At 33.7% G+C, this 12,679-nt stretch overlaps 1 protein-coding gene across 3 annotated transcripts in view; it reads left to right on the forward strand.

Moving 5' to 3' along the window:
* Positions 1-12,679, forward strand: part of LOC119042353 (signal recognition particle 54 kDa protein) — an 80,291-nt gene that overhangs the window by 20,556 nt on the left and 47,056 nt on the right. For all 3 annotated transcript variants that reach the window (XM_037136069.2, XM_053672533.1, XM_053672531.1), the window contains 8 exons: positions 677-743; positions 825-882; positions 2,588-2,738; positions 4,039-4,187; positions 4,433-4,533; positions 5,009-5,095; positions 9,448-9,521; positions 9,948-10,056. In XM_037136069.2, coding sequence (XP_036991964.1) covers positions 677-743; positions 825-882; positions 2,588-2,738; positions 4,039-4,187; positions 4,433-4,533; positions 5,009-5,095; positions 9,448-9,521; positions 9,948-10,056 — 796 coding nt within the window. The remainder of the gene's footprint in view (positions 1-676; positions 744-824; positions 883-2,587; positions 2,739-4,038; positions 4,188-4,432; positions 4,534-5,008; positions 5,096-9,447; positions 9,522-9,947; positions 10,057-12,679) is intronic.

Consider the following 12,679-nt stretch of genomic DNA (forward strand, 5'->3'; position numbering starts at 1 on the left):
GTGTTACTTGATGTATCTAGTATGTATTTGTAATAGCTTTTTGTAGGATAGGAAAAAGTAATCCCACAGTCTCTCTTGTAAGAATGATAGACTTTAATATAACTATGCTATTTCTTTTACCAGAAAGACTTCCTGTCCTTTAAAAGAGATGAGTATATGGTTTTTTAGAGGGAAAAAATGGAAAGTTTACCTTATCTCTGATGGCTCAAGACTCCCTTTTCAGTGTCATACCCAGCATAATACAGATCTTTATTTTGCTTATCCTTATGCTAATTTTTAATTCATTATACTACCCTTTCCTCCAGAATTGGGTGCCTCAACTTTGTTACCACATTTTGCTTCACAATCATCAACTGTGTTATAGTTTAGAAAAAGGCAAAGAATTATTTCATAGTGGATTATGTGATTATTTATATTTAATTAACACTAATAGTCATTAATATTTTCTATTATAGTCATTTGTTGCTTGATCATTTTATATCCTTTGAATGTGATTTATGGCAGTTAGAATTTAAACTATGTATTTAGGAAATTTGCTGTATTCAAAATTTAATAATACTACTCTTAGGAGAATATGAGTAGTTTTACTTTATTCCTAAATAACAAGGGTAAACAGAAAAATTATATAATACTTTGTATTTATTGATATTATATATTTTTAATCTCCCTTTTCCAGTTAGCTTATTATTACCAGAGGAAAGGTTGGAAGACCTGTTTGATATGTGCAGACACATTCAGAGCAGGTAATGTGTTGAAATTTGAAGATTTGTTTTCTGTAATTTTTATTTTTAAGTTTGAGGACTCATTAACTCTTTTTCTCATAGGGGCTTTTGACCAACTAAAACAGAATGCTACTAAAGCAAGAATTCCATTCTATGGAAGGTAGGTTTTTGTTTTTTTTTTTAATTTTGATACTCAGCTGCCTCCTCTTGTCTATCTTTATTTTATGCTATCTAGTCACATCATAATCTATACTTAATAAACTTAAATCCTCTCTGGAACAAAGTTGGGATATATTTAATAGTGTTAACTTTTATTACAACGTGACTGTTCTGATTCAGCCTTTAATATAACTATGCTGTTAACATTGTTTACTTTTTAATTCTGCCTTGCCTGCTTATCATCCTGCCTTTGCATACTTTCTGACCTCCTTCTGCTTCTCTAGTCATTTTATTTCTGTCAAGACTTATCCGAAGCATTCCTCCATTAAACACACAGTGGTGAATTCTATGCTGTCTCTTCCTTCAGTATATCATTTTTAAAAGTTTGATCACCTTAAAATGGCTTATAATCTACAGATATTTTAGGGATTCTGATCATTGCTCAGTTCCTTTTATACATTGCTATTCTGTGAGGTAGTTTGCATATGTTATGATGATTAATTAAAAGAAATGAATCCTCAAGCCCTGGCTGGTGTAGCTCAGTGCATTGAGCACAGGCCTGCGAATCAAAGGGTTGCAGGTTTGATTCCCAGTCAGGACACATGCCTGGGTTGCTGGCCTGGTCCCCAGTAGGGGGTGTGCAAGAGGCAACCCTCTACACATTGATGTTTCTCTCCCTCTCTTTCTCCTTCCCTTCCCCTCTCCCTAAAAAATAAATAAAATCTTTAAAAAATTTTTATGTCCTTACCAGTAATTTTCTTCAATTAAATCTCACACACATTCTTATTAAGTGCATTTCTACTAAATTTGTAGTGTTAATTTTGGGGGGAAACTTTTTTTCTACATTATATATCTTTTCACTTGACAGTATCAATATGTATAAAAAGTTGCCACTAATCAATATTTGAGGATTGTGAAATAGGAATGAAATTTAACTTTGTGGAAGCCATTTTCATTTTAAAAACCAAGTCTAAATGATCAGACCATTTGATCCAAGTTCAGCCTGTAGAAGTGTGTCATAACAATTTCAAAGAAACAGCACTACTGTATTTCTCATATCAGCTGTATTTTTAATAACAAGAAATTGGAAAGACCTTAAATGGCCTATAATAAGGCAATTATTTAATAAATGATAGCTTAGCCATCTGATGGAGTGCTATATAGCCCAGAAGTCATGTTTTACAGGAACATTTAATGGTTTTTGTAAGGCTTACAAAAGGATATAAGTGGGAAAGCATGTGTGAAACCCTAGGTAGCACAAATTCAATTACTATACTAAAGGACATGTGTGAAACACTAATTAACATAACTTCAATTACTATATTTAAAAAATGAAAGGAAACACAACTTATTCAGAAAAGTCATGCAGCAGAATCATATAGGATTTTGTAATTGGGAAACTCGATACTCCTTCATGCTGATCTAGAAGTAAATTCAAGAGTCTCTGGCCCCCAAAGCTCACCTGAGCTCCGCCTCTTGTGCCCCCTCTCTAGTCTTCCACAAAACCAGTCCCTGGTGCCAAAAAAATTGGGGACTGTGGAGTAAATTGCTATATTTAATATTTATTAGAGTTTATTCTTCTAAACTGAGATTGAGATCATTATGGCTTTTCCAGAACAAGTTAAAGGTATACTAACAATTTCCAAATTACTAGTATTTGGAAATTTTGTGTTGTGGTTGTTCAATCATTTGTCCATGTTAAATAGCTACACAGAAATGGATCCTGTTATCATTGCCTCGGAAGGAGTGGAGAAATTCAAAAATGAAAATTTTGAAATTATTATTGTTGATACAAGTGGACGTCATAAACAAGAAGACTCTTTGTTTGAAGAAATGCTTCAAGTTGCTAATGCTATAGTAAGTAGCTTCAATTTAACATTATAAAGACTGGTTAATTTAATTTTAAACCTGATTGAGTTTACAATCCATAGAAATTATTTTTTGCCTGTAAAACAGATTCCAAGTAATTTATTTTTGTTTTGGTCACCTTTCTCTCTATGATAAGGACTTAATATTCTCTACATTAAGTATAAAATTTTCATGAGCCGGTATCAGAAAAAGAATTTTCTACCTCATTCATCTTATTAGCATGAATGAAAAAACATAACAAAAAAATTTAAGAATTAACCTTTGATAGCTATTGAATTTCCTTTTTATAAATATTTAAATTAAATTAGAAGCATTTAGTTTAAGGTGAATTTTCAAAGATTTTCAAAATGAAGCATTTAAAAATATTAACCATCATTTAGTGTCTCATTAAAATTGAGATGGAGCCCTGCCTGGCGTGGCTTAGTGGGTTGGGCGTCACACCCGGAACTGAGGGATCACCAGTTCCATTTCCTGTCAAGGCACACGTCTGGGTTACTGATGGGTCTCTGGTTGGGGGCATGCAAGAGGTTGATGTTTCTCTCATTGATGTTTCTCTTCCTCTTTCTCCCTTCCTTCCCCCTCTCTAAAAGTAAATTTTTAAAAATCTTAAAAAAAATTAAAATAAAATTGTGATTGAAGTAATTTGAAGAGAAGGAGCTGTTTATAGCTAATTTGTAGCCCATATTATAAACCAATGTTTTGCCATTGGGGTGGAGGCAAAAATTGTTTGGCTAATGATTAATGCTAGTTAGTTCCTTTTTAGCTATTCTATTGTTTTGACCTATTTCCCTAGAACTAACGGAAATAGCCTCACCTCTATTGTATTCACTTTGGTTTCTGTGTAAGCTACTACTTTTTATTTTTCTCTGATTTACTTTTGCTCTTCTCTTTGCCGAGAATGTGATTCTTCCAGATCTTTGTATAACTTATTTCTGTTTATGTATGCCTTGGCTCACATGATACCTCTAAAGAGGCCTTCCTTGACTACTGTAACTAAAGAAGTCTTCCACACCTCAAAACTGATACTCTTTATCCCATTTTAATTGTTTTGTACACTTGAAATGTTTGTCTATTTCCAGTTTCCTCTGACTAGAATGTAAGTTCGATGAGGAGAACTTAGAACTTAGGTTCTGAGACAAAGATATAAATGGTGCCTAATGCATAGTACTACCTCAATAAATATTTATTGATTGAATGAGTAATTGTAATAAATATTTTACATAGCTTCTAATGATGAAATTGCTGAAGGTCAGTAAAAATATGTATACTTTCTATTTATATTTTCTAGCAACCTGATAACATTGTTTATGTGATGGATGCCTCCATTGGGCAGGCTTGTGAAGCCCAGGCTAAGGCTTTTAAAGATAAAGTAGATGTAGCCTCAGTAATAGTGACAAAACTTGATGGCCATGCAAAAGGTGGAGGTGCACTCAGTGCGTGAGTATCATTGATGCTCTTGTCCTATATCTTAAGCTTATATGGTGTGTGTGTATGTGTGTGTGTATGACTTTCGTATTGATCATTTAAAATATGCCCCAATATTGAACCTAATATGATCTATAAAAAAAGTTTAAATAGAAGCACAGTTTTGGAGTTGCTAGAAACTTGAGCTATGTACCTTTGTCTAGTTAGCTTTGAAAGAAGTGAAAAAATTGTTTTCCTTTTATGTTTTCTTTTTGTAGAGTTGCTGCCACAAAAAGTCCAATTATTTTCATTGGTACAGGGGAACATATAGATGACTTTGAACCTTTCAAAACACAGCCTTTCATTAGCAAACTTCTTGGTATGTATGCTGGGGGGATACACACAAATCTCCAAGAAATAATGTGGATCTTTAGGACAGATTAGGATTGTAATCCTGCCCTCTCACTAACTAGTTCAGGAAAATCATTTTCTTCCATGATTTATCTTCCTCACTTGTCAAATAAGGATGATGATTATTAGAGTGGTAACATGAGTTATTAGATGGCACGTTCTTTGGGAAAGTTTTAGAGCACAATACAAAAATAAGTGGTTGTAGTAATAGCAGTGGTAATGGCAGTAAAACTTCTGTAGTGTCTCCGGGTGTTGTAGAGAGCGTGGAATATGGAATTAGACCCTGGGCTTTGTCACTGAACCTCTCTGGCTTGTTTTTGCACCTATAAAGGGAAATAGAAACAACAGAGTCTATCTCACATGGTTATTACATATGTGCATGCAGTTTGTATAATATAAAGCAGGGTGTACTATTGTTAATTCTACTTTTTTTGATATTACAGGTATGGGTGACATTGAAGGACTGATAGACAAAGTCAATGAGTTGAAGTTGGATGACAATGAAGCACTTATAGAGAAGTTGAAGCATGGTATAATGAGTAGCCAAAAGCATTTAATCTCAGATAGCTTCTCTTATTTTCTTATTAATAAAGCTAGTCTTATTTTGTTTGAAATAATAAGTCTATTATGAAAGTCAGTTCCTCAGATGTTCTATTTTTAGGTGATTTATGTGCAAACCATTTTAAATCTCAGGCATCTGAGCAATTATGAAATATGTTTTGTTTTTTCTTGTAATCAAAATTTTTTTAAGTTAAAATTGAGATTTTCATTGGGTTCCTTGAAGTAAAACAGGTTAAAAGTTAGAATACTCTTTTTTAATCTACTTACAAATTATGTATATATGATAAAATACATAATAAGAAAAGATATGCATAGCCCATGGATACACACAATAGTGTGGTGAAGGCCTAGGGAGATGGGGGCAGGGCTGGGTGGAGGTGAGCAAAGTGTGAGGAAATGGGAAACATCTGTAATAGTGTCAGCAATAAAAACAAAGAATGAAATTAAATACACAAGTATATTTTCTTCACTCCACGTTGAAATAGAGAAGTGTATCATTGTAAGAGCTCAGGTTCTTAAATCTAACATATAACTATTTTAAATTACTTAACTTCAATTTTCTTATCTATGAAAAGTAGATCATACTGAGTATCTTCTTCATAGAGTTATGAAGATTAAATTATCTGATGTATGTAAATGTCCAGCACATCAGGAATATTCAACGTGTATTATTGATCAGTTTAGTTTTTCTCAAAAAAGTATCACTCTTAATTTCCATGGTCATATGCTATCTTGCCTTTTTGTGCCTTCTAACTCATCTTGTTAGGTACCTAGGCATTTACCTCTGTCTTTAATGTTGGTGTTTTTCAGGGATCATTTTATGCCATCTTCTTTCTCTATACCTCTTACTCATGTCTATATGTTTATAGACCATTCTTGGATGTTTTATAGGTAGTTCAGATTCAACATGTCCATATCTTCCCATCTCACTCCATTGTCATCATCAATCAATGATAACATTATTTGTCTTTTTGCCTGTCATAAACTTGGATGTTGTCATTGACTCTGATCTCTTCCTTGTTCAGTCGATCCCTTTTCCCATCATTCAGTTAGTCCTAATGATTGATTTTACCTCCTAATTATCTCCATTCCATCCCCTTCTCTCTAGCTGCTCTGCATCTATGCAAGTTTATCTTTTGCCTGGATTGTTTATTCTGTCTTTTAACATTTTCTAGCTTCATGTACTCTTTCACTTGAGTCAATTTTTTTATACTGCAGCCAAAATGGTCTTTCAGAATGCAAATCTGATTTCATTACTGCCTTTCTTAAAATCTTTTCAGCAGCTTCCCATTGCTCTTTGTTTAAATGACTGCCATCTAGCTCACATCTTTCATGTCATGTTTTGGTATGGTTCTTAGCATTCCATGTGCTAGTCAGGCTGAGTTTCTCTTGGTTTCTCAAAGGTGTATTGCTGTCTCAGCTCTGGGACTTTGCCCTTGCACATTGCCTATTAGACAGGTATCTCTCTTCCTTCTACCCTCCTCTCCTCAGCCAAACTGGCTAACTTCTACTGACACTTCAGGTCTCACCCAAAAGGTCTTACAGGGACGTTTTACCTGCTTCCTAGGCTAAGAACAACCCTTTGCTCTTTATTCCCATTGCATTCTGTAGTTGTTGTATTATTCATCACAATTACTTGATGTCTGTCTTTCCTGCTTGAAGATGAAGGGAGGTTTCACAGTTCTGTTTTTTATCTTTTATGTTCACAGTACCTAGCTCAGTTTCTGGCACTCAGTAGATCTTTAGTAAATATTTGTTAAATGAATTAATCTATCCTTTATTGCCTGAATCTTTCTGCCTGCTTTCCACTATCTAACTAGCCCTACCACTGCTTTTGCTACTACACTAAACTGGATAATATATTCCTAGTAAGTCTGCTTTCTCACCCCTGGGTCATTCCTTATGTCTCTCCATATTTTGCTTCTACTCTTAATATTCTATTCAACTCTGAGGTCACTAAGGGTCTTCTAATTTGTAAATGTAGTGACCTTTCTTTTTCCTTGGTTCCCAATATTTTAACAGTGTTATCTGCCTTTTCTATTTTCAAACTTCATTTGGATGCCATGACAGTAGATTTCCTATATTATTATAGCTTCAATTGTCACATCTCTATAATGGCCAAGTAAGTATTTCAGCCTTAACCTTCTCTACTACTGTTTAATTCTGCATTTTTAGCTGCCTGCTGTAACATTTCTTTTTAAGGTATTGTACCGCCACTTCAAATTCAGAATGCCTAAACCAAATACATTTTCCATTTGTATCTTTAGGACATAAATAGAAAGTACTTTTTCTCCTTTGTCTTGTTAGTTCAGTTTTTTAGTTGAAGTTAAGTTGCATGTGATTAAATGCTCTGGTTGTAAGGATATTATTTTATCACTTTTGACAAATGTTCAGTAATCCATACTCCATCATGAAACAACATTTCCATTACTCTAGAAAGTTTATTCCCCTTCCCAGTAAACCATATTATAGGAATCCTAGAGTACATCTTTTTTTTTTCTGTCTGATTTCTTTGACTCAGGATAATATTTTTGTATTAGTTCATATAGTTGTACTTGTAGCCTGTTCTTTATTGCTGAGTAGTATGTCATTGACAGTCTACCCATTTTCCAGTTTATGAACTTCTAAGCTGTTTAAGAAACTCCAAATAATCATCTAAAGTGTTTGCCATTTTACATTCTCACCAGCAATATATGAAAGTTCTGCTTTTTCCACATCTTTTTTGTTTGTCTGTTTTGTTCATTAAATTCCGCATATAAGTGAAATTATCTGGTACTTGTCTTTCTCTGACTGGCTTATTTCACTTAGCATAATACTCTCCAGGCCCATCTATGCTGTTGCAAAAGGTAAGATTTCCTTCATTTTTACAGCTGAGTAGTATTCTATTGTGTAAATGTACCACAGCATTTGTATCCACTCATCTAATTGGTATTTGGACTGTGTCCATATCTTGGCTTTTGTAAGTAGTGCTGCAGTGAAAATAGGGGTGCATATGTTCTTTCAAATCAGTATTTTGGGTTTCTTCAAATATATTCCCATAAATGGAATCACTGAGTCATAGGCAGTTCTATTTTTAATTTTTTGAGGAAAATTCCATACTATTTTCCACAGAGGCTGCACCAGTCTGCACTCCCACCAACAGTGTACAAGGATTCCCCTTTCTCCACATCCTCACCAGCACTTGTTTGTTGATTTATTGATGACAGCCATTCTGATAGGTGTGAGGTGATACCTGAATGTGGTTTTAATTTGCATTTCTCTGGTGATTAGTGATGTTGAGCATCTTTTCATACGTTTATTAGCCCATCTGTATCTCATTGCTGGAAAAGTGTCTATTCAGGTCCTTTATTCATTTTTTTTAACTAGATTTTTTGTTTTTTGGTGTTGAGTTGTATAAGTCTTTTATAAATTTTGGAAATTAACCTCTTATCAGATGTATCATAAATATGTTCTCCCATTCTGTGGGTTGTCTTTTCATTTTGTTTTGGTTTCCTTTGCTGAGCAAAAAATTTTTAGTTTGATGTAGTCCTATTTGTTTACTTTTTGTTGTTTCTCTTGTCCAAGGAGATATATCAGAAAAAATATTGCTACAAGAAATGTCTGAGATTCTACTGCCTATGTTTTCTTCTAGGTTTTTGTGGTTTACAGTCCAAGTCTATAATCCATTTTGAGTTTATTCTTGTGTATCATATAAGGTGGTCTAGTTTCACTTTTTGCATGTATTTATCCATTTTTCCAACACCATTTATGGAATAGACTGTCTTTACCTTATTATATGTTCTTGCCTCCTTTTTGAAATATTAATTGACCATAAAGGTATGAGGTTATTTCTGGGCTCTCTATTCTGTTCTGTTGTTCTATATGTCTATATTTATTCCAGTACCATGCTATTTTGATTACTGTGGCATTATAGTAGAGTTTGATATCAGGTAGTGTAAATCCTCCAATTTGGTTCTTCTCTCTCAAGATTGCTGTAGGCTCCACATTCTTTAAGTTTTGGTGTTGCCAGCCTTTTTAAGTTTAGTCATCCTAGTTGGTGGTATTTGTCTGCCATGTTTTCAAGTTTCTTGTGTATTTGTTTATTCCATTTTCTCTGATAGAATGCAAGCTTCTCAAGGATAGGTCTGAGTATCTGTATATTCTCCACTGCATCCTATGATCTTATATATAGTAACTGCTCAATAAATATTTATTGAGCCCAAAATATTTATATATTTTATAAGTGTGCTTCAAAGTGAACCTTTGATTAAGGAAAAGATTAGTTTTATTAAATGAAATGTACATTCTCTAATATATCTGACTCATTTATATTGTATTTCAGGTCAGTTTACGTTGCGAGATATGTATGAACAATTTCAAAATATCATGAAAATGGGCCCCTTCAGTCAAATCTTGGTCAGTTATCCTAAAAAGTTTTTTCTGACTTTCTTTTGTTTTTCATTAAAATTTCTAAGAAGATGAACTAGCTTTAATTATTTTTAATAATTGGGTAAAGTACATAATATGTACTTTAAAAACTTAATGTTAAGCCTGGACCGTTATGTCTTGGTTGGGTGTCATCTTGCAAAGCAAAAGGTCTCTGGTTCAATTCCCTAGCCAAGGCACATGCCTGAGCTATGGGTTCAGTGAAGTTTGAACCGATCGATGTTTCTCTCATGTTGATGTTTCTCTCATTCCCTTCTCCACTCTCTAAAAACAAATAAATAAAATCTAAAAAAGAAAAATTTGTGTCAATTATTAAAGCCACTAATTAAATGTCAACATTCTGAGCAATTAATCTCAAGCTATTACTGATTTTATATTTAAATATATCTGTTTTAGGGTATGATTCCTGGTTTTGGAACAGATTTTATGAGCAAAGGAAATGAACAGGAGTCAATGGCAAGGCTAAAGAAATTAATGACGATAATGGATAGTATGAATGATCAAGGTAAGATGGTAGATTACTCGTTCTAAATATCAGCATGTTGAAAGTTTCACTGTGTTCCTGTGGACAAGATGGGGAAAAATTTAAACTGCAGGATTTTTGTTAGGTAGATTTTGTATTTGTTTGAAAGCTCTTACTCATAGGTTAATGATTATTAGATGAACATCTTTGAGAGAAAGTTCCAGTGCACTGCTTCCCCAGATGAGTTCCATAGAATGAACACTAGTTTTTCGTGATGTTGGTAGAATTTAAAAGGGGAGTTCTGTAGTCAAATAAATTTGGTGAAGTGCTGAGTTAAAAATAAACTAATGAGTTTATTTATTATAAGTCTCCTCAGAGTTCTAATATGCTAACATGAAATGGGATTTGTGAAAGAGGGCTACTGTAAACAATATTTGCCAACTTATTTTGCTCTGAAACTGATTGTTCATTTTTCAGTCTTCTCACATAAAGTACATCACTCTCTCTTTCTAGTCCTTTTTTATCACTGCCTTCTACGCTTCAGGCCTTTTATGTGGTCCTCATTTCGTTAGCATTTCTAGTCCCGTTCCTTTCTCTTTTTACTTGTTTTTAAGCATCCTTTCTGATTCAGTACAGCAGGTACACCAAATATATATATATATATTATAAATTACATATTTATATATAAAATATATATAATATATTATATATAAAAATATATAATATATTTATATATATATATATATATATATATTTAAAGGCATTCGACTCTACCACTTGACCTGGCTTCGTTTACAAAGAAATACAGGCTTTGGGCATTGGATTCCTTTTCTCTTTGGCTAACTTACCTGTAAGATTGTGACAGCCATCACAGACTGTTTTTCAAGCTCTTTTAAGGACCTCCCACCATCAATAAAATCCTTTCCTCTGTCTCTAGTCTCTCTATACCTACTGACTTATTTTCCCCTTTGGTATATACATATTCTTAAATTCACATTTTCTGGGCTTTACTTCTCCCTCATTTTTACTCCATGTCTCTTTTCATTCAAGCTTCTTAGAAGAATAGTTTATATTGTTCTTGAACTACTGAAATCTGGCCTCTGTCCCCACCATAACTCTGAAATAGACCATGCAAAGATCTCCAATAACCTTCTGCTGGTCTACTCCAATGGATATGCTTTTCAATCTCTTTCTTGACCTTTACAACATTGGCTGCTAATCAGCTTTTTTTCTTAGTTTCTAGTATATCATCTTCCTACTTTAACCCTTACCTTTCTTGTTAACTCACTCTCTTTCACTGGTGTCTTTCTTGGTCTCCCTCTTAAGTGAGTATATGCCACAGAGTTTTGTCCTCAGGTAGTGTTTCTTATTATTCTTCTCATTTTTTTCTTTTATTTCCCACATCTATGCTTTGTCTACTACCTAATTGGTTGTTCATTTCTTGTAGTCTCTACCTCTTTCTTTGAGCTCTAGGCTTTCATAGTAACTTAAATAAGATTGTGTTTTTCTTATTTCTGTATCTTCAACACTGCAAAAAGTTTTGCATATAGAATTAATAATTGCAGCCATATCTAGATTACTTACTCTGTCCAAGGCACTGTCCTTAGTGCTTAACATACATTAATCCACTTAATTTTCACAACTATTAAGGGGTAATTCTGAGGTCAAAATCCATTGTTATCTAGCTTTTGCAGATCAGGAAACTGAGATACAGGGAAGTTGAATAATTTCCTCACTAGCCAAAGAGTTGAGGGGCTGGTCTTCAAACTCAATTATTCGGGCTCAGGAGTCTACAGTCTGGATCACCTTCTTTCTAGGTACTCAGTAAATGGTGGGTGGACATCTCTGTTTTCATGTTTGAAAGTTTTCTGAGGCATATCAAATCCAAAATGTAGTGCTTCTCCCTTGGTGAGTGATACTTCCATCTATGTACCCAGTCGTGCAAGCTAGAAACTGGGGTCAACTTAGATTTATATCCTTGCTGATTTTCTATCTAGTGGTTCTATTGATTGTGGAGATAAAGTATTGAAGTGCCTAACTTTTCTCTTTTCAGTGGTGCCAGTTTTGCTTTATGTATTTTGAAGCTTTTTTTGTTGGCTGCATACACATTTAGAATTGTTGTGTCATCTTGGTTAGTTGACCCTTTATCATTATGTGTGTAATGTCCTCCTTTGTCCCTGACCTGCCTTGGCATTGATACCACTTCAGCTTTCTTCTGATTAGTTTCTTTGGCATTGTGTATTTTTTCCATTCTTTTACTTTTAACCCATCTATATCATATTTGAAGTGAGTTTCATGTCAACCGCATGTAATTGGGTTTTTTTTTTAATACATTCTGATAATCTCTCTTAACTGATATATTATTAATCATATATTAGGACTTAGTTCTGCCATTTTATTATTCTTTTTATTCCCTCTGATTTTGTTCATCTTCTTTCTCTTTTTTAATTGCCTGTGGGTTACTCGAACACTTTTAATGTACCTATGATGTTTTTGAGGGTACCTCTGAATAGTTTTCTTGGTGGTTGCGCTAGGTGTTACAATATACATACATACTTAACTTATTACATGTTTTGTATCCATGCTTTACTGTTACAAGTGGAATATAAAAACCTAAACATCATTTCAGATTTTAGTGAGTTCTGCTTCCTAAATTCTTCTCATA

The sequence above is a fragment of the Artibeus jamaicensis genome, unplaced genomic scaffold (genome assembly GCF_021234435.1).
Source record: "Artibeus jamaicensis isolate MK-2021 breed Jamaican fruit bat unplaced genomic scaffold, CSHL_Jam_final contig_760, whole genome shotgun sequence".
Taxonomy (NCBI): Eukaryota; Metazoa; Chordata; class Mammalia; order Chiroptera; family Phyllostomidae; genus Artibeus; species Artibeus jamaicensis.